The sequence below is a fragment of the Anolis carolinensis genome, chromosome 5, assembly GCF_035594765.1.
Source record: "Anolis carolinensis isolate JA03-04 chromosome 5, rAnoCar3.1.pri, whole genome shotgun sequence".
Lineage (NCBI taxonomy): Eukaryota > Metazoa > Chordata > Lepidosauria > Squamata > Dactyloidae > Anolis > Anolis carolinensis.
In genome coordinates, this window is record NC_085845.1 from 203,096,985 (window position 1) to 203,115,775 (window position 18,791).

An 18,791-nucleotide genomic window follows, 5' to 3' on the forward strand; every position below is an offset into this window, starting at 1 on the left:
GAGAGATGGGTCTCACGGTCTTTTTCCAACTGGAGACAGTCTCCAAGACCCTCAAGTGGAAGGTTCCCCTCTGGGATCCCACCCAGCTTCCCATAAACCAGAAAACGTCACAGATCCCGGTTATCTGAAGGACTACATTCTCCCAAATGTTGCCTGGTGGGCTTCTTACCTGGGCACTGTGGGCAGCACTGGCCAGGTTCGTGCCTGGGATTGGCACACGGCACCTGGGGACACACCACCGGGGCACAGAGCACGTTGCCGTGGAGGCAGCTGCAGCGTTTGCAGGGGTCTGAAGGTGGGGTGAAGGTCTGCCCATTGGCATAGCTGTGCTCCTTGTAGAGGCAGCCGTCGCAAGACGGACAGCAGGAGGGAGCCTTTGGGGCCTCGGGATGCGTGCACTTTTGGGGGCAAGGCTTGGGCTGGCACGTCACCACTTCGGCCTGGATTGGAAGAAAAGAAAAGGAGAGGAGGGGTGTATCTACATACAGTGGAATGAATGCAGTTTGACCCCCTTTTAAATGTTGTGGCTCCATGCCCTGGAGGACCTAGATTCCTAGAGGCCAACATGCAGAGTGTGAATGGTTAAAACTGAGCATCAAAACAACTGATAATTAATGTATTGTGTGCAGCACCTGGTAGCCACACTGGCTATAGCCCAGGAGGCAGAGCCTGTCAGTTAATGTTTTGATATAGTGTGAAATAGTGCTTGGTAGTTTAAGGCTGTGTGTGATCTAGAAGTAAAGAGGTTAAATGCATAGAGTGGGAATGAAATGCTAGAGTGAAACTTTGGGAAGTTCTGTTTCTAGCCGGACAGAATCTTTTGAGATAAGGATGGCATGTCCACTCCTGACTGCATGCTCAAAGGAATCGGACTGAGTCTGGTTACTGTCCGATCTGCTGTGTTAATAGTTGTAAATACGGCAATAAAATTTGAGCCGCTTTTGATAGCTGAACCGAAGGCGTCTAGAGTGAAGTTTCTCTGTGCATTCCAACCAGACAGGCCAGGATCATCGGAGGAGAGGAGACTGAGGCGGGGAAGGAAATCGGTGTCAATCAACAACTGACAGAGCCTCTGTTAGCATGCCAAGGGTCACTTCTGTATCCTGTCCCGTGATGTCAATTTCCACTTACCTGGCAGGTACAGGTGTGGCAGGCCTCCTCCGGAGAAACGAAGGCCTCTCCACTCTTATAGAGCTGCCCATGGTAGCGGCAGGCACCTGTGCATTTTGGGCAGCATTGTCCTGGCAGAGTGATGGGGTTCTGGCAGGATATGGGTGGGCATGGAGCGGGAACACAGGTCACGGTGCCACCCTGCAAGGAGAAGGGCATCTGCGCTGTCAAACACATGCGGTTTCCTAGTATTTGAACTGCTGTGGCTCAGCACTATGCAATCCTGGCAGTTGTAGTCTGGCAAAGAAGGCTCAAGACCTTGCAAAACCACATCTCCCATAGTTTCATAGCATTGAGGCATCGTAATTAAAGTGGTGTTAAATTGCATTCATTCTACAGTATAGAAGCATCCTTAGATACCGTGTGTTTATGAAGCATATTTCAAGGTTCCACAACCCTTATGGTAGACAACAGGAAGAACTGGATATGGCCAGAACTACAAAACCCAGAACTCAACCCACTATGCAGGATTGTCTCTATTACGAGGGTTGAATGAAAAGTAATGCCTCCACCTTCGTTACTTGGGTTTAGATGGGAATATTTTAATAAATCAAACGCAGATTCTGTGTTTGATTGATTAAAATATTCCCATCCAAACCCAAGTAACGAAGGCGGAGGCATTACTTTTCATTCAACCCTTGTATGTGAGTGAATGTTGAGTATATGTGACATTTCCCCTTTGTCTGTATAACTAATATAGCTATGTTTAAACCCAGTACCAGAGTCTGTGTGTCTAGTTCTTTCTCTGAAAGGGCCTGATGTACTCTGTCCCACTGAAAACAGATTAAGGAACATTTTTAAGGTTCAAAAGGTATTCACGACATGCGTACCGAACACTTGCACTGTCCGCAGGGGTCCCGGGGGTCCAGAAAGAGCTCACCATTGTCACAATCTCTCCCATGGAAGCTGCAGGCGTTGCAGACAGGGCATCCGCAGGGGTCTTTCGAGGGGTGAGGGCAGAGGGGTGTTGAGCAAAAGCGGGGGGCACAGGAGACCTCCCCTCTCTGAGGAGCAAAGGGAGAAAGAAGCCCAGTTAGTGGAGGGCTTTATAGGGGGTGACACACTCTCAGCCTCACTCCAGAAGCATCCCAGAGACATATGGAGGTGTGATCAATATGATACGTGGATTGAATGAGATTGTATGGTTGAGGCCTATATAGCCTAAAGATGCCATCCTAAGGAATGAGACCTGGAAAACTATGAAAAGGAGATGAATTGCTGAACTGGGGCCAAGCTGTGGTTCACCTAGTTAGTAGCCAGCTGCAATAAATCACTACTGACTGAGAGGTCATGAGTTCGAAACCAGCCCAGGTCGGAGTGAGCTCCCGACCATTAATAGCCTAGCTTGCTGTTGACCTAATACTGTAAATAAATAAATAAAAAAATAAACAAACAAACTGTAATTAAAAGTTGCTGATGAAAACTGCTGATACGACCAGAGACAAATTATTGACTTGGTGGTGGAAAACAACATGTTTACATTACCAGAGACAATGGCTCTTTTAACACAGTGGCTCCTTACATTAAGAATGAAAATTAATATCAGTTAAGGAAGTTAAACAAGGCTCCTTAAGAAAGAAAACCAATAATCAGTTAGGAAGAAAAACCAACATCTGTCCGGAACTGATGGAATCAGTATGTTTTAGCTGCCTGTCATTCATTTACAATTTTCAGAACAACATCAGTAGGAAATATTGCTATATAAGAGAAACTTTCCTATTCCAAAATTGTGGCAGACTGGAGGGGTCTGGTCCACCTGCTATCTTCTCCAAGGGATGGAAGAAGACGCTGTATTCACAGAAAGGCAGATTTGCTGGGAATGCAGACTGGCCTCCTTCAGGGTCTCTTTTCCAGGAGAAGGAAGAAGAGATGGTAATGTATGTCTGATGAGGAGTGGATGTTTACATGTGTGTGAATGCTGAAATAAAATGTAATTCCCCTTTGTCTGTGTACTCAGTGCTATAGAGTTTGTGTGTCTACCTTCTTTTGTCAGAGTTATGGTTTGTGTAGTGTGAAATGTTCACTCGTTGTTTAAAGCAAGTGTGTGCAATGTTTTGGTAAGCATTCCAGTAGAGAAATGGTTAAACGCATAGAGTAAGATTTACTGCTAGAGCGACATTGTGTAGCTTCCGTTACATAGCCGGACATCAGTCACTGGAAAGGAATGTGGGCGGTGACAAGTTAACTGATAATGTTCTTCCCGCTGTGCTTCTGTAAATAGCTGTAAATTACTCGGCAGACAGCTATGTGTGTATGTCTCCCGGAGGGGAGATTGAGACAGAGAGCTGAATAAGTCTCAATTTAACCCTCACACCAATATCTTTCTCTGTAAAGTGCCTAATACTCTGTCTCATTGTGAACAGACTAAGATAAACTTTTTAATGCTTTTTAAAGTTTGAAAAGTATTTATGACAGAGGAGGAAAATATCCCTGGTTTCCCCTGCCACCCAAAATGCTCTGCTCCAGGAGCTCACCAGGCAACGGCATTCCTCGCAGGGCTTGTTGGGTGAAGCAAAGGCCTCTCCGTCTCCATATTTGTTCCCCTGGAAACTGCACCCTGGGGGAAAAGGTAAACAGTACTGTCAGAATTGAAGGAAAACGAATCATTCTTGGATGTTTAGAGTTAATAGGAAATGCATGTCAACCTCTCCCAACCTTGGTCCCAAGATGGCATCAACATACAAGCTGCCATGTTACAACACTGAATCCAATGCTGTACTGAAGGGACACTAGAGTGAAAAACCACCAAGGCAAAAGGTGACTAAAGCTAAGATATCAATGAAAAATACCACCCAAGGTGACAGAGGGTTGGAGAGAGAAAGAAAGAGAGGAGGAGCTGGACTATAAAACCAAGCTGCTCTCAGTCATGTGTGTGGCAGTTCACACCCAGCAAGGTGACTTGATCAATTAAACTTGTTGCAATGATCTCATGCCTTCAGGGTTTGATTGAATAAAAACAAACTCTGGAGGGTCACACTGTCAAGGAAATGGTTAATATAGTGAAATGTTTAACTCATTGTTTCAATGAAAGTGTGTGTTTGCTTCGGTAAGCGATCCAGTACAGAAGTAGTTAATCGCATAGAGCAATGATTTACTGCCTAGAGGGAAAAGGAATGTGACTTCTGCTTTTGCCTACGTAGAAGGAAATGTGTCATAGACAATGGCATTTGGGAGGCACTATTCTTTACTGATAAGAGTTCTTGTAGTCGCCATTAATCTTGCTGTTAGAGCAACATGTGTCCGAGCAGTTCCGGCTGCTATTTGTGTATATACCTGTAAATAAAGACTAATTACCGCTGGGTTCAGCAGACAGCTATGCAGTCTTATTTGTTCGTGCTACTAGGCAGATACTGAGTTGCCGAATGGAGGGGAGAATTGAGACGGAAGGCTGTAAGTGTCTCAATATATCCTCCTTACATCCATCATCATTGACACACACTCTCCCTGAAAATGCAGGTCCGCAGTTTGGGGGTCCTCCTGAAATCAGGACTGAACCTGGAGGCCCAGTATCTATGGTGGCCAGGAGGGCCTTTGCACAATTAAAACTTGTGCGCCAACTTGTGCCTGTTCCTTGAGAAGCTAGATCTTGCCATGGTGGTCCATGCATCCTGTCTGGATGACTGTAACGTGCTCTACATGGAACTGCCTCTGAAGATGATCGGAAACTTCAGCTGGTCCAAAGAGTTGCTTTCATCTGTATCTAGTTCTGGGTGCCACAATTCAAGAAGGAGATGGCACAGTTCAAAGGACTGGTGATGACCTTTAACTTGAATTATTTTAATATTAATTATGTTTAATACTGCTTAAATGTTTGCATTATTTTAAGTTGTATTGTCATGCTTTTCATTGTGAGCTGGTTTGAGTCTCCGTATGGAGAGAAAAAGTGGGATATCAAGAAACATAACAACAACAACAACAACAACAACAACAATCTATTTGATGTATGTTCTATTTCGATATAGAAACTCTTTTTATCAGTTTGATTGTTTGCCCATTTATGTCCATTTTGGACCTTTTAATGCTGTGGATGATTGTTTATATTTCCTGCTCTCAATTATGTTTTTTAAACTATGACCTGTTTAATTTGTTTTTAAATGTGATGCTTGTTGTTTTAACTGTTTGATTTTATGATGTTATGTGATTTGTATTGGGCTTGTCCCCATGTGAGCCACTCTTGAGTCCCCATTGAGGAGATGGAGGCAGCATACAAAAATAAAGTTATTATTATGATTATAACAACAACAAAAAGCTATAGAAAATGAACAGGTCAAACTACTCTGGGACTTCAGACTGACAGAGTTTTGGAGCATAAGACTCCTGACCTAACAATCATAGACAAAAACAAAGTATGGATCATCAATGTTGCAAGCCCAGGTGACAGAAGGATTGAAGAGAAGCAACTGAAAAAGCTGACATGATACGAGGATTTAAAGATCGAACTGCAAAGACTCTGGCACAAGTCAGTCAAGGGGGTCCCAGTGGTGGTGGGTGAACTGTGTACAGGGCCTAAAGACCTCGGCCAGCACTTAAACACAATTGGCGCTGACAAAATCACCCCCTATGAGCTGCAAAAGGCCACCCAACTCAGACCTGCATGCATTATTTGCCGATACATAGTTCTAGACAGTTGGGAAGTGTCTGACGTGGGATCCAATTCAAAATCCAGCATAGTGATCTTGTTTGCTGTGTACTAATCTTGTTGTGTATCAAGTAATAACAGTTGTGTATCAAATAATAATAATAACAGCCCCCGGTGGTGCAGAATGTTAAAGCACTGAGCTGCTGAACTTGTAAACTGAAAGGTCTCAGGTTCGAATCCGGGGAGCGGAGTGAGCGCCCACTGTTAGCCCCAGCTTCTGCCAACCTAGCAGTTCGAAAACATGCTAATGTGAGTAGATCAATAGGTACTGCTCCGGCAGGAAGGTAACGGCGTTCCACGCAGTCATGCCAGTGGCCACATGACCTTGGAGGTGTCTATGGACAACGCCGGCTCTTTGGCTTAGAAATGGAGATGAGCACCGACCCCCAGAGTCAGATATGACTGGACTTAACGTCAGGGGAAACGTTTACTTTTACCCTAAGGCCCCAGCCCAATTTTCATTTCTTCATCCCTTCACCCAGAAAGATTTCCCTGTGTCTTACATTCCAGTGGAACCAAATCCAAATCATCCATACGTGCATATTCTTGTGGCCTGACTGGATGATAGGAATTGTGGGAGTTGAAGTTCAAAACACCCGGAGGGCCAAAGTTTGCCCGTGCCCGCCTTATAGGGTTGTTCTTGTCAGAGTAATAGCAGCGCAACAGCAGTTGGATGGGGTCAGTGGAACGCAGAACGAAGAGACACCCAGAGACGTTAGTAGAACTATATACAAAGTTTTACTATATGCAGTAATAATCAAGACAAACAGACTTGCAGACGAACACAGGACTTGACACAACTCAGCAGACAGCAGAACAGAACTGATGCAATCAGCAGTGCATACACACTTGTGTCTGGATACTTCCCAGTTCCAGCCACACATCAAGGTCATCACAGCTTCTTAGTAATTTAACTCTTTCCAGACTATGTTATACTCTGGATGATGCAATCAGTATGCAATACAAGCAAGACACAAATTTCATTTAAACACTATTGTACAGATGTGGGGTAGAGGAGGAATCTTTTTATTCACTTTAGATGGTAGCGTTACTTAAGTTTAGGATATGTGTGACAGAGGCTTGGATGTTGAAAGATAACAAGTTTATTTCAGGTACAGAGCTTAGTGGTTACAATTTGTTTCTCAGAGTTAAACTTTCTTAATCTGTTGCAAATATAACTTATGAGGAATACACTTTCAAAATACTTGCTCCTTTCCCTTGAGCAGTCTAAACCTGATCACTTTAGATCTAACCGGGATTACTTCCCCTTACTACTCAGACTCTACAATAAATATAAACAAGTCACCCAACTTGCTTAATTTGACACAACTAGAGACCTGAGTTTCCCTGGTTTTTCCTAACTTGGAACCAGTGTCTTCCCTGTGACTAAAAAACACACACTACCTAAAATAAGTCACCTTATTTTAGAATTGACTCAAATTCCCTCATTTGAGCCACCCTGATCCTCCACTTGAGAATCAGTCTTCACTGTAATTCCACCATTACAGACTGACCTGTTTGTAAAACATTCCCTCCTTTTTCCTTCAAACGCCGGTTGGCTCCGCCCCCGTTGCTATGGCAACCTGCCTCAGAATGCTGAGCTGGTTACCATCCCCCAGGAAATAGCAACTAATACTTAACCTTATAAACATAGTTAAACCTGACTTTCAAAATGAAATTAAACATGACTTCTATAAATCAAAATAAAAACACACTTCTTTACAACGATCAATACACAAATCCCAGATTAACAGTTCTGTCCTGGGCGGACTCACCTTGGCAGAGAGGGCAGGCGCATGGACCCTGCACAGGGTGGGCACAGGGGGCGGGAGGGCAGAGCTTCCTCAGGCACTGAACGGAGCCAGCCTGCACGGAAGGGGAGAACAATCATCACCAGTCTGAAAACAGGCCATGTGAAAGGGACCTAGGAGCCTTAGGGGACCACAAGCTTAATATGGAGTGTGAAGAAGTGTATAATTATATTCTGTATATAGATGAAATGTGTATTTAATTTTGTTTAAACAGTCAGGTTTGGCTAAGTTTAAAATGGTGAGTATTTCAGTTGACCATATGTATGGGGGAAGGTAGCCATCTTAGAATGCTAGAACAGGTTACCATAGCAACAGGGGCGGAGCCAACCGCCTCTTGGAAAGGAAAAGGGGAATGTTTGAAAACCCAGCAGTCTGTGATTTCCATCCACAGTGAAGGAACTGATTCTCAGGTAGAGAATCAGGGGTGACTCAGAAGAATTTGAGTCAGGCCTAAAATAAAAGGATTTATTTTAGGAGTCTGTGATTTTCCAGTCACAGTGGTGGATCTGATTCTTGTGTGGAGAATCAGACTGGCTTAAATAGAAAGATTTGAGTCAGATTTAGGTTAGACCAGACTAGGCAAGTTAGGTGATTTGTCTAGGGTCAGTTGTAGAGTCTGTGGATTAGAGAACATTAATCCCAGGGGATCCAGTAGGATCAGGGTTTAGTGTAATCCAGAGAAAGAAGTATTTTTGAAAGTTTAACCACCTTATAACCATTTGTAACCATTAAGCGAAGTGCCTTTAGCAAGTTATATGAAACCATCAAGCTCTGTACCTGCAATAAACTTGTTTTGATTTTATTCAAATCAAGCCTCTGTCATACTCTCATATTAAGTTAAGTAACATCAACACCTGAAGTGGAACAAATAGAGAAAGCTTATAAGAACCAGTACCATCTGCCTGACGTCTCCATTGGTGGCAGCGAAGAAGAAGATAATCAAACAAATAATTAATTAACATCATCTCTTATAAAACATCTTTATTAAGTGGTGGTATCTGTGTGTGTGCGTGTGTGGGATCAAAAGGGTTCCATCCCGGCCTCACATTCCTGTCAGACACCTCACCTCTGTACAATATTGGTGGCAAAGCTGAGGGATTCTAAAAGGATTCCATTCCCTGTCACCTCAGCATCTCAACACCTCAGCTCCTGACATAAATTGGTGGCAGCGGTGGGATTCAAAGAGGGATTCCATTCTCTGCCACATCAAGTCCTTGGAGAACAATAATCACCAGTCTGAAAACAGGCCATGTGAAAAGGATCTAGGAGCCTTAGGGGACCACAAGCTTAATATGGAGCCAACAGTGTGATACGGCAGCTAAAAAGGCCAATGCCATTCCCAGCTGCATCAATAAGATGCCTAGATTGAGGAAGTTATAGCTACAATCTATTCTGCTTTCATCTGTTATCCAGTAGACATGCCCAAAAAAATGTTTCGAATCGTATATCGGATTTATTTCGGATTGTTCTCGCTTTTTGATACGCATTCTGAGACATTGTCTCACAGCGCAACCAGCAATGTAATTCGAACCATTGCTGGCCCATTCTCTAATTAGAATCATAGAATCATAGAATAGTAGAGTTGGAAGAGACCACATGGGCCATCTAGTCCAACCCCCTGCCAAGAAGCAGGAAATCGCATTCAAAGCACCCCCGACAGATGGCCATCCAGCCTCTGCTTCAAAGCCTCCAAGGAAGGAGCCTCCACCACGGCCCCGGGGAGAGAGTTCCACTGTCGAACAGCTCTCACAGTGGGGAAGTTCTTCCTGATGTTCAGGTGGAATCTCCTTTCCTGTAGTTTGAAGCCATTGTTCCGTGTCCTAGTCTGCAGGGCAGCAGAAAACAAGCTTGCTCCCTATTCCCTATGACTTCCCTTCACATATTTGTACATGGCTATCATGTCTCCTCTCAGCCTTCTTCTCTTCTTCCCCACGAGGACTCCAAGGTCTTTTTCGCACACACTGCTGTCGAGCCAGGCGTCCCCCATTCTGTATCTTTGATTTCCATTTTTTCTGCCGAAGTGTCTCTTAATGTTTCATTAATTCCCCCCCCCCCCCCCCCAATTTTTAATACATTTTAAAAAATATTTTGTGTAGCCTGGGCGAGCCTTTCTGGGCTGGGCTTTGTGCGGAGAGGGTGGTGGTCTGCAAACGGAGAGCAAGCAAGCCTCTTGAGGGAGAGAGAGGGTGAAGTGGCCCGGTCTGGCTGTTCCCACAGAGGGGTTTGGAGAAAGGGTTAGGGTTTTGTTGTTGGTTCTTTCTCTTAGCAAGGGAATTTCTAGTTTTCAAAGTATCTTTGCACTCCTTGCCAGGGCATTGCTTGGCGTGGTGGTCACTGGTCCATTTCTAATGGAAGGCATTGGGTTGAGGCTTGTGGGATTACATAGCCAGAGACACCATTGATTTCCAGTGTCCTCCTTGCTTACAAATATAGCAAGGGAATTTCTAGTTTTCAAAGTATCTTTGCACAACTTGCAAGGGCATTGCAAATTTGATGAGGATAGCTCAAGAAATGAGGGTGGGAGAGCCCTGTAAAAGTCCCCCCCCCCCCCCCCGGGTTCTTTTTTTTTTTTTTTGCGACTGCGCATGCATGTCTGCCATTTTAGAAACATTTAGAATCATTACGAAATTTTCGGAAATATCCAAAAATTTTGGGTGAAAAAAATCGGAAATAGTTTCTATATCGAAGCGCCAGCGCCCCCTACTTTAGAAACGAGAACTGAAACATTTTTTTCATCAATCGGACATGCCTATTATCCAGTTCTGGATGCCACAATTCAAGAATAAAATTCTCCAGAGAAGGGCACCAAGGTAGTCCAAGGTCTGGAAACTATGAATTCCTCTGAGGAGCAGCTTAAAGAGCTGGGGACGTTCAGCTTGGAGAAGAGATGGTTGGGAGAAATTGGACATGAGAGCCATGTTAAAAATATTGGAAATGATGCCCCATTGAGGAGGAAGGGAAAAGCTTTTTTCTGCTGGTCTGGAGACCAGGACGTAATGGGGGCACGGATTCCAATTACAGGAAAAGAGATCCCACTCTCTTTTAGGAATGCTTCCCATTTGGCAGTAGAATATGCTGCCTTGGAGGGTGGAGGGATCTCAATGTTTTGAGATTTTTTTAAACATAGGCTGGATGGCCACCTGTGGGGAGGGCTTTGATTGTGTCTCCTTGCATGGGAGAAGGGGATTGGACTGCATGGCCCTTGTGGCCTCTAGGATTCTATGATTCTATCAGCACCTTGCATTCATACCTTCAGCTACGCAACCTTGAATATAACAGAAACATCATTGGGTTGTTTATTGCACCTTGGAACCAAATCTACTTATTGCATGCACACTGAGCCTTCATGGCAAAGCTATTAGAAACCTTCAGCTGGATGGAGGACAAGGAGATAAGAGTAGGCAGAGAACCCTGTCAGAGTAATTGTTACTGTAGTAGGTGAAATGTTTACTCATTGTTAAAGTGAAGATGTGTGTGCTTCGGTAAGCATTCCAGCACAGGAATGGTTAATTGCATAGAGCAAGATTTACTGCATAGAGTGACAGGAATGCAGCTTCTGCTTAGGTAGCTGGACATAAGTCACTGGGAATGGAATGTGGGAGGCAACAAGTTCTACTGATAAGTTTCTTCACCTGGTCGCCATCAATTCTGCCAAACGTGTGTTAGCTGCGCTTATGTACATAGCTGTAAATAACTTCAATAAAGCTCTGAACCGCCGGGATCAGCCGACAACTGACTGATGAGAGTTTATTTTCCACGAGACTGAACAGATTGCCAGGTCTTCGGAAGGAGAGGAATTGAGACAGAAAAGGTAAATAAGTCTCAATTAGCCTCCCACACATTGACATCAACACACAGCCCTGTGGTGTCCCGCAGTGGGGTTTCTATCAGTCAGAGAAGCAAATATTTTTCTAATCCTTGCTGCAAAAGCTGTAGGATTTTTACTCCATTCCTGACGTAGGGGACATAAGTAACTGAGAATGGAATTTGGGGGTGCTAACTTTACTGATAAGGTTCCTTGCCAGTCGCCATTAATTCTGCTGTAGAAGAGGCATGTGTGTTAGCTACTCTTTTGTACATAGCTGTAAATAACATCAACAAAGGTTTTGAACCACCGAGATTGGCTGACAGCTGGTTGATGAGAGTTTATTTTTCCGTGAGACTGGATCAGAATGCCAGGTCTTCGGAAGGAGAGCAATTGAGACGAAGAAGGTTAATATGTCTCAACTGACCTCTCACACATTGACAAACCTGTGATGTCTCAGGGACCCTCAAGTCATGACCCCGCAGCCATTATGGATCAGACTGAAGAGGATATGGGGTCAGCAAGATTCTGCTCCCTTCCAGATGTTCCCTGTTGACAGTTTGAGCCCAAAGCTAATTACGAAAGCCCTTGAAACAGAGCCTGGTTCCCCGCACAGTGCTCCTTTTGATAGGAGATTGTTTCTGAAAACATTTCGCTCTGAGAAGGAGAATCGGAGGAGAAGCGCGAGATTAGCGGAGAGAGAGAATGCTAATTAAACCGATTCCCTTGAGAGTTTCCAGGGAGGGTTGCATCTGGCAAGTTGTTGTCTTCAGTCCGTTTCCCTTGGGAAAAAGTGTTCAGGCACCTGGTTTGAGGGGAGATTTGAAGTCCCATAAAAGTTCTGCTTGCAGGCTAGCCAGCGCGGTGTCAACGTGTCAGTTGGAAGGTTAACATCGACTCTAGTTCCTGCGGCGCGCTACTCTTGAGTAGACCGGGCATTGCGTCTCGTCTCCCTGTCAAGTCTGGACTGCAATTCAGTTCCACCACGACCAACTTTGCCTTGCCATGTTATCCCAGCCTTGGACATTGAACCTGGAACTCTTTGAAAGACCATGCTTTATTCCCCACTCAAACTGCTTGGAAGTTTGAGTGTGTTTCGGTGATTGGATTTAAAACTTTGAACTCTAATACTGGACATCTAACTTTATATTATTGGACTATTTTTGACCTTTCCTAAAAGGACTATTGCTGGACTATATGCTCTGCTTATTTTTGTTTGGCTCCTTTATTGCTTTAATAAAGATATTAGATTGTTTATTGGCCTCCGTGTCTGGTTTCCAGTGCTCGCGTAGCCTAGAGGCGTCACAAAACCCTAGAATTGGAAGTGACCCCAAAGGCCATCCAGTCCAACCCCTTTCTTCCAGGCAGGAAGACACCATCTAAGACTTTGGAGAAATTCTACCGCCTCAGAATATTGAGGCAATATTGAATATCAATTCTTCAAAGCGGGCTCGGGTGATGGAGGTGTAGATGTAGAAGCCAATGCCCTCAGCCTCACAATATTGTAGGGTTCAGATGGACCCCAGAAATGGGAAGACCCCAGTTTCCAGGCTCATGTTTTGAATTTTGCATGGAAAGCCCAGGTCTGAGCCACTCACCCGACAAGTGCATTGGGAACAGAGGGGGTCTCCAGGGTCGGCAAAGGTCTGCCCGTTGGCAACAGTGAGGCCATTGTAGGAGCAACCTGTTTGGGGAAAAGGATAGGGTAAGGAATGAGAAATCACGCATCTCAAGTACAGTAGAGTCTCGCTTATCCAACATAAATGGGCCGGCAGAGCTTTGGATAAGCAAAAATGTTGGATAATAAGTAGGGATTAAGGAAAAGCCTATTGAACGTCAAATTACGTTATGATTTTACAAATTAAGCACCAAAACATCATGTTTTACAACAATTGAACAGAAAAAGCAGTTCAATACATCGTAACGTTATGTAGTAATTGCTGTATTTACAAATTTAGCACCAAAACATCGCAATGTATTGAAAACACCGACTACAAAAACGTTGGCTACTAAAAAATTGACTATAAATAAAGATAGAATTGCATAAAATGAACTTACAGTAACAACATTGTTGGAAGTTAAATCCATAAAAAGTTCAGTCCTTGCTTCCTAGAGAAACAAATTGTGGTTCCAGGCAGGAGGCAGACTGTGTTGGATAATCCAGAATGTTGGATAAGTGAAGGTTGGATAAGTGAGACTCTACTGTAGTAGAATTTGAATGTTCACGGAAGAACAGCAAATTGATAAATAACCAAATTATATGACCCTGGTATCATTTGCATATTTTAAACTGCTGATGTTCCTTCCCATCTCCATTTCATCTACACTGACCATTTAATGCAGTTCGAAGCTAGTGTCTAACTCTGGCAGCCAGACAACAAATTCCCACAAAGGTGCATGAAAGAAAGACCTTAATACACATTGGTGCTCTGTGGTTTGTGCCATCATCAGGTTCCAGGATTTCCTATGAAATTATCTGCACAGCGACACTGGTTTGAAATGGCATCAAATGGTCAGTGTAGATGGACCATTGTGTGGTGAGTGGTTTGAATGAAATTGTATGAAAGGTGTATATGACTGGACTCTGGCCAAGACTGAAGACACCATTCTAAGAATATTGAAGCCTGGAAAACTACAAAAGGAGGTGAAGAAATCATGAACGGCTGACATGACCAGAGGGGAGGATTAACTCTTGGTTGAAAACAACATGTTTACATAGTCAAAGACAATGATTCTTGAAGTCAATACAATGGTTCCTTACTTTAAGAAGGAAAGTGCCTTCTGGAAACAGAATAAAACAGAATAAAATAAACTTTTTAATGTTTAAAAAGTGCTCATGACTTTTTAGGGCCGGGCTGTGGCGCAGCTGGTTAGTAGCCAGCTGCAATAAATCACTACTGACTGGAAGGTCATGAGTTCAAAGCCAGCCTGTGTCGGATTGATTGCCCGATCATTAAAAATAGCCCAACTCGTTGTTGACCTAAGCAATCCGAAAGACAGCTGCATCTGTCAACTAGGAAATTTAGGTACCGCTTATGTGGGGAGGCTAATTTAACTAATTTACAACACCATAAAAATCGTCCAGCAGCATATGGAAAGGAATGAGGAAGTAATCCATCAAGGACTCGGTGTCACAGTGGATGATGAAGCAGCAGCTCCCCCTGTGGCTGGAATTGAGCACACCCTCATGAAGCTTGGAAGCTAGAACATGTTAAATTGCCTCTGTGTCTTTGTCTCTGTCTCTGTCTCTATGTCGTATGGCATTGAATGTTTGCCATGTATATGTACACTGTGATCTGCCCTGAGTCCCCTTTGGGGTGAGAAAGAAGGGCGGAATATAAATACTGCAAATAAATAAATACTGTCAATAAATAAATGACATATTTGGCATAGTCGGCAGGATTTCTGACAGTGAAGGTAGAGTGTGACACTCGCATTCCCACATCTCACCGTCGTCCCGGACCGTAAAGGACCATGTTTCGCACTCGGGGCTCACCTTGGCAGACAGGGCAGCACTGGCCGGGCACTCGGAGAGGGTGGCTGCAACCGGCTTGGTAGCAGGGCTTCTTGGCGCAGGTGACAAACCCGTTGAGGCAGGTGCAGATCCCGCAGGTGTCTTGGGGATCTGGGAATTCCTGGCCGTTCAGGTAAGGCTCCGAAAGGTATTCACAACCTGGAGAAGGAAGGGACGGAAACGTTTTCATGAACTGCAGTGGTTGGAGTGTTTGACTAGGACATTGGGAAGCCTGAGTTTCGAATCCTCGCTTGGTTGAGAAAACCCATTGAAGGATCGTGGACAAGTCTGTCCTGTTTTGTTTTTCAAGAACAGCCTTAAAACACTGTGGAAAGTAAATGAAAACTGCTTTACTTCAGCAAAACATAAAGTACAGCATACTCAGTGGAATAATGCAAAAGGAAGCAAGGAAGTCTTAGGGCAAACACAGTTCTTAGTCTCTGATAAATTCCCAAATCAATTAGCAGTCTTACTTCAGACAGGAGCAGTTTCCCAGATGCAGACTTGAACCAGGCACAAGGGGAGCGAAGAGTCAGTTTGTTACCAGCAAGAGCTGGCTGCACCTGCTTCTGCTTTATAGCCCCGAGTCTCCTCACAGCTGTTAAGGCAGCTCCTAATTACTCAGCTGCATTTCTGGCAGCTATTCTAGCTGAACAACGTCTCTACTCTGTTTCCTTTCGCCTCTCCTGAAATGTGGGTATTTGCAAAATCTCCTCCTCATATTCCAACTCCCCCTCAAATTCATGAACACTTTCCTGCTCCCCTTCCTCTTCTGAAGAAGAGGAATACCTAATAAAGTCACACTCAGCCTCAGAGGAAGGACATAGCAAACCCTGCTTTGCGGGAGGCAGTATGGCCTGGCGGTTTCACTCTTTGGGAGTCCAGGGTTCAAATCCACGCTCAGCTTTTGAAGCACACCAGGAGACCTGGGCAAGTCACACTCTCTCAGCCTCAGGGCAAGGCAAAGAAACAGAGATAGAATAGCTTTATGGTCATTGTACTATTGCACAACGGAATTAAATGCTTTCCCCAGCACATGGCACAAAACAACACACCCATCCCTCCACGCTCCAACCAGCACCACACAGCCTCTAATGGCACATCAATGCGAAACCATGGAGTTCAATAGAGTTACTGCTCTAGGATTAAAGCTCTCTCTGTCTGCTTGTCCTTGTCTTTGTCACCCTGTACTGTCAAAAAAAAAATCAAAAAAGGAATATGTTGGGTGAGATGGATCTCCAGGAATGCTGTGAGCTTTCATAAGGCTGTGGGACCTATAAAGTTCTTCCTAAGAGGGGACATGGCAACCAATGCTTCTCTGTGCAGAAGTGGTGACCCTTTGGAGCGCCTTCCTATCTGCAATTATGTGCAGTTACCAAACCATGCGCAGACGCAGGAGGTTAGGACACTCTCTAGAGCACAGTGGTAGACGGTCACCAGCAGTTTTCCATTCAGTTGTTGGTTCCTTAGAAGTCTCAGATAGTCCAGTCTCTGCTGGGCTCTCTTCACCAAGGCTGCCATAAGAACGCTGCCCCAGGTTCACATCCTCTTAGCAGTGACACCCAAGAACTTAAAACTGGCCACCCGCTCCTTTTGGTCTCCATTTATGACCAAGGGCTGGATTTCAGGTCTGTTCTTTCTATAGAATCATAGAATAGTAGAGTTGGAAGAGACCTCATGGGCCATCCAGTCCAACCCCCTGCCAAGAAGCAGGAAATCGCATTCAAAGCACCCCCGACAGATGGCCATCCAGCCTCTGCTTAAAAGCCTCCAAAGAAGGAGCCTCCACCACAGGCTATAGTCCGCTATGAGCTCCTTGGTCTTGGTGATGTCCAGAATCAAATTATCGTCCCCGCCCCAGAAGAGCAGCTGATCCATCTCATCCCGACAGGCAGACTCATCCCCTTCAAAGTCCCACCTCAGTTGTATCATCTGCAAATTTAGTAATAATAATGCTATGGTGGATGGAGGCACAATCCTATGTGTACAAAGTGTGAAGCAAATAACACAGCCCTGTGGTGTCCCACAGTGGGTTTCCATAAGTCAGAAATGACATGAAGGCACACACGAGAACCAAATATTTTTCTAATCCTTGCTGCAAAAGTTGCAGGATTTTTGTTGGTTTATTTTGGGTGTAAGGGTAAAATGATGAATCAAGTGTTTTTACTGTTTGCAACTGTGTATACCAGAAATGTGTTCCAGCACTTTAAGTGTTAACGGCAGGCCAGTTTGAGTGATAGCCTGCAACAGCCAATAGGTCGTGACTTCCTGCCGGAGAGGACGTTCATCATTCTGCTGTGGAATGTGCTCTTATCAGCAGCGTGTGTGAGTGCTTCTCTGATTGGCAAGGAGAAAGCATGTCTGCTGTGAGCGATGGACTTTGCAACTTGTAAATTAACTTGTATATATAGAATAAAATCTTTAGAACTGCTGCGTTCAGCTGATTAATGACTGTGGTGTTGTTTGTCAGTACTGCTTCTCCGGATGGCCAAGCAGTCTGACCAAGGATGAATTGGTGAGAGTCAAAGGATCACCAATAAATTCAGGGTGCTGCGGAGCTGTGGTTTTTAAACCCCACCCTGACCATTTTTATGAGGGTTATCCAGATGCTTGCAAAGAAGGTGCTCTTCTAAGGTTTTGCAAGAAGCACACCTTTTCTGTCCCAAAAAACCTTACTTGCAAGCAACTGCAAAACAAAAGAGCGATCGAGGAAGTTCGTGCGGAAAGCTGAGCACACCACTTGACAGCTGAGGGAAGGGAAACCAGTCTGGTTCAGGACGCAAGCCAGGCGGGAATCTTGGCCGGGGGGGGGGGGGGGGCTTTTCAAACACTTTTATTGCTATGATAACTACCTAGATTTCAGTGGGGACTATGGTGAGAACTAGTATTTGGGTCTGGCTTTCAACTGAATATGGTAAATGTTTTCTCCTATACTTTGTTTATTTTTAATTCCAAAACGTCATGAACTTTCTGGATAGCCCTCGTACTCATCATCATCATCATTTAATTACTTATTAATCACCCTCCATCCACGATGCTCTAGGCGATTTGCAAGATAAAATTGTAAAGGATAAAAATACATACATACAAATATTGATAAAAATTAAAATAGATTAAAAGCTCTAGTAAAGAGCCATGTCTTGAGTGCTAGGGTAAAAGGCCCTACTCCATTCCTTCTCCCCAGTGAGTAAACTTGTATTTAAAAATACACTGCTTCTGGATTGGCAAGCTCTGTGGGTCGAAACAGGTATTAGCATAGGTGTGCTTAGGCCAGGTGCATGACTTTTGCAGGAACCATTTGGGCCACGGAAAACATTTGGGTCATTTGGAGGGCCGAAGTTTGCCCATGCCTGGTGTAGATGCAGCCCAAAGCCCATGCAACGTACCTTCGCAGACCTTGCAGCAGGGCCCTGAGGTGGGGAAGGGGCACTCGGGGGGCGGGCAGGGGGTGGCCTTGCAGGTGACGCTCCCTTCCCAGCAGGAACAGGTGCCGCAGGGGTCTTGGGGGTCCGCAAACTGCTCTCCGTTGGGGAGCTCCTTGCCCTGGTAAAGGCAGCCTGGAGGAGGAAACACAAAGAAAAGGCCCCATGGCTCAGCTGAGAAGGTTTGGGGTCACCCCACAGCAAATGAATGAACACAAAAAGAACTTCAGATCCATTCCCCAGCTTAAAAAGTGACTTCCCTTTGTCAGGAAAGCAACATATAATTCTATTTTTTTTTAACTTTTCCATCTACACTTTTGCATTTTTATATTAAGTTCATTCTTGCAAGCCCTGCAGTGCTATATTCAACTACTATAACCCCCCCCCCCCCAACTGCAGTTATAGGATTCTGCTCAAATACGTGCACATG

The 18,791-nt window shown here is 44.5% G+C and overlaps 1 protein-coding gene across 1 annotated transcript in view; it reads right to left on the reverse strand.

Moving 5' to 3' along the window:
• kcp (kielin cysteine rich BMP regulator) overlaps window positions 1–18,791 on the reverse strand; it is a 176,061-nt gene that overhangs the window by 50,120 nt on the left and 107,150 nt on the right. Inside the window, exons 27-34 of the mRNA XM_062982751.1 lie at window positions 18,326–18,496; window positions 14,922–15,098; window positions 13,024–13,109; window positions 7,585–7,675; window positions 3,645–3,727; window positions 2,001–2,174; window positions 1,132–1,311; window positions 170–440 (exon numbers count right to left, since the gene is read on the reverse strand). Coding sequence (XP_062838821.1) covers window positions 170–440; window positions 1,132–1,311; window positions 2,001–2,174; window positions 3,645–3,727; window positions 7,585–7,675; window positions 13,024–13,109; window positions 14,922–15,098; window positions 18,326–18,496 — 1,233 coding nt within the window. The remainder of the gene's footprint in view (window positions 1–169; window positions 441–1,131; window positions 1,312–2,000; window positions 2,175–3,644; window positions 3,728–7,584; window positions 7,676–13,023; window positions 13,110–14,921; window positions 15,099–18,325; window positions 18,497–18,791) is intronic.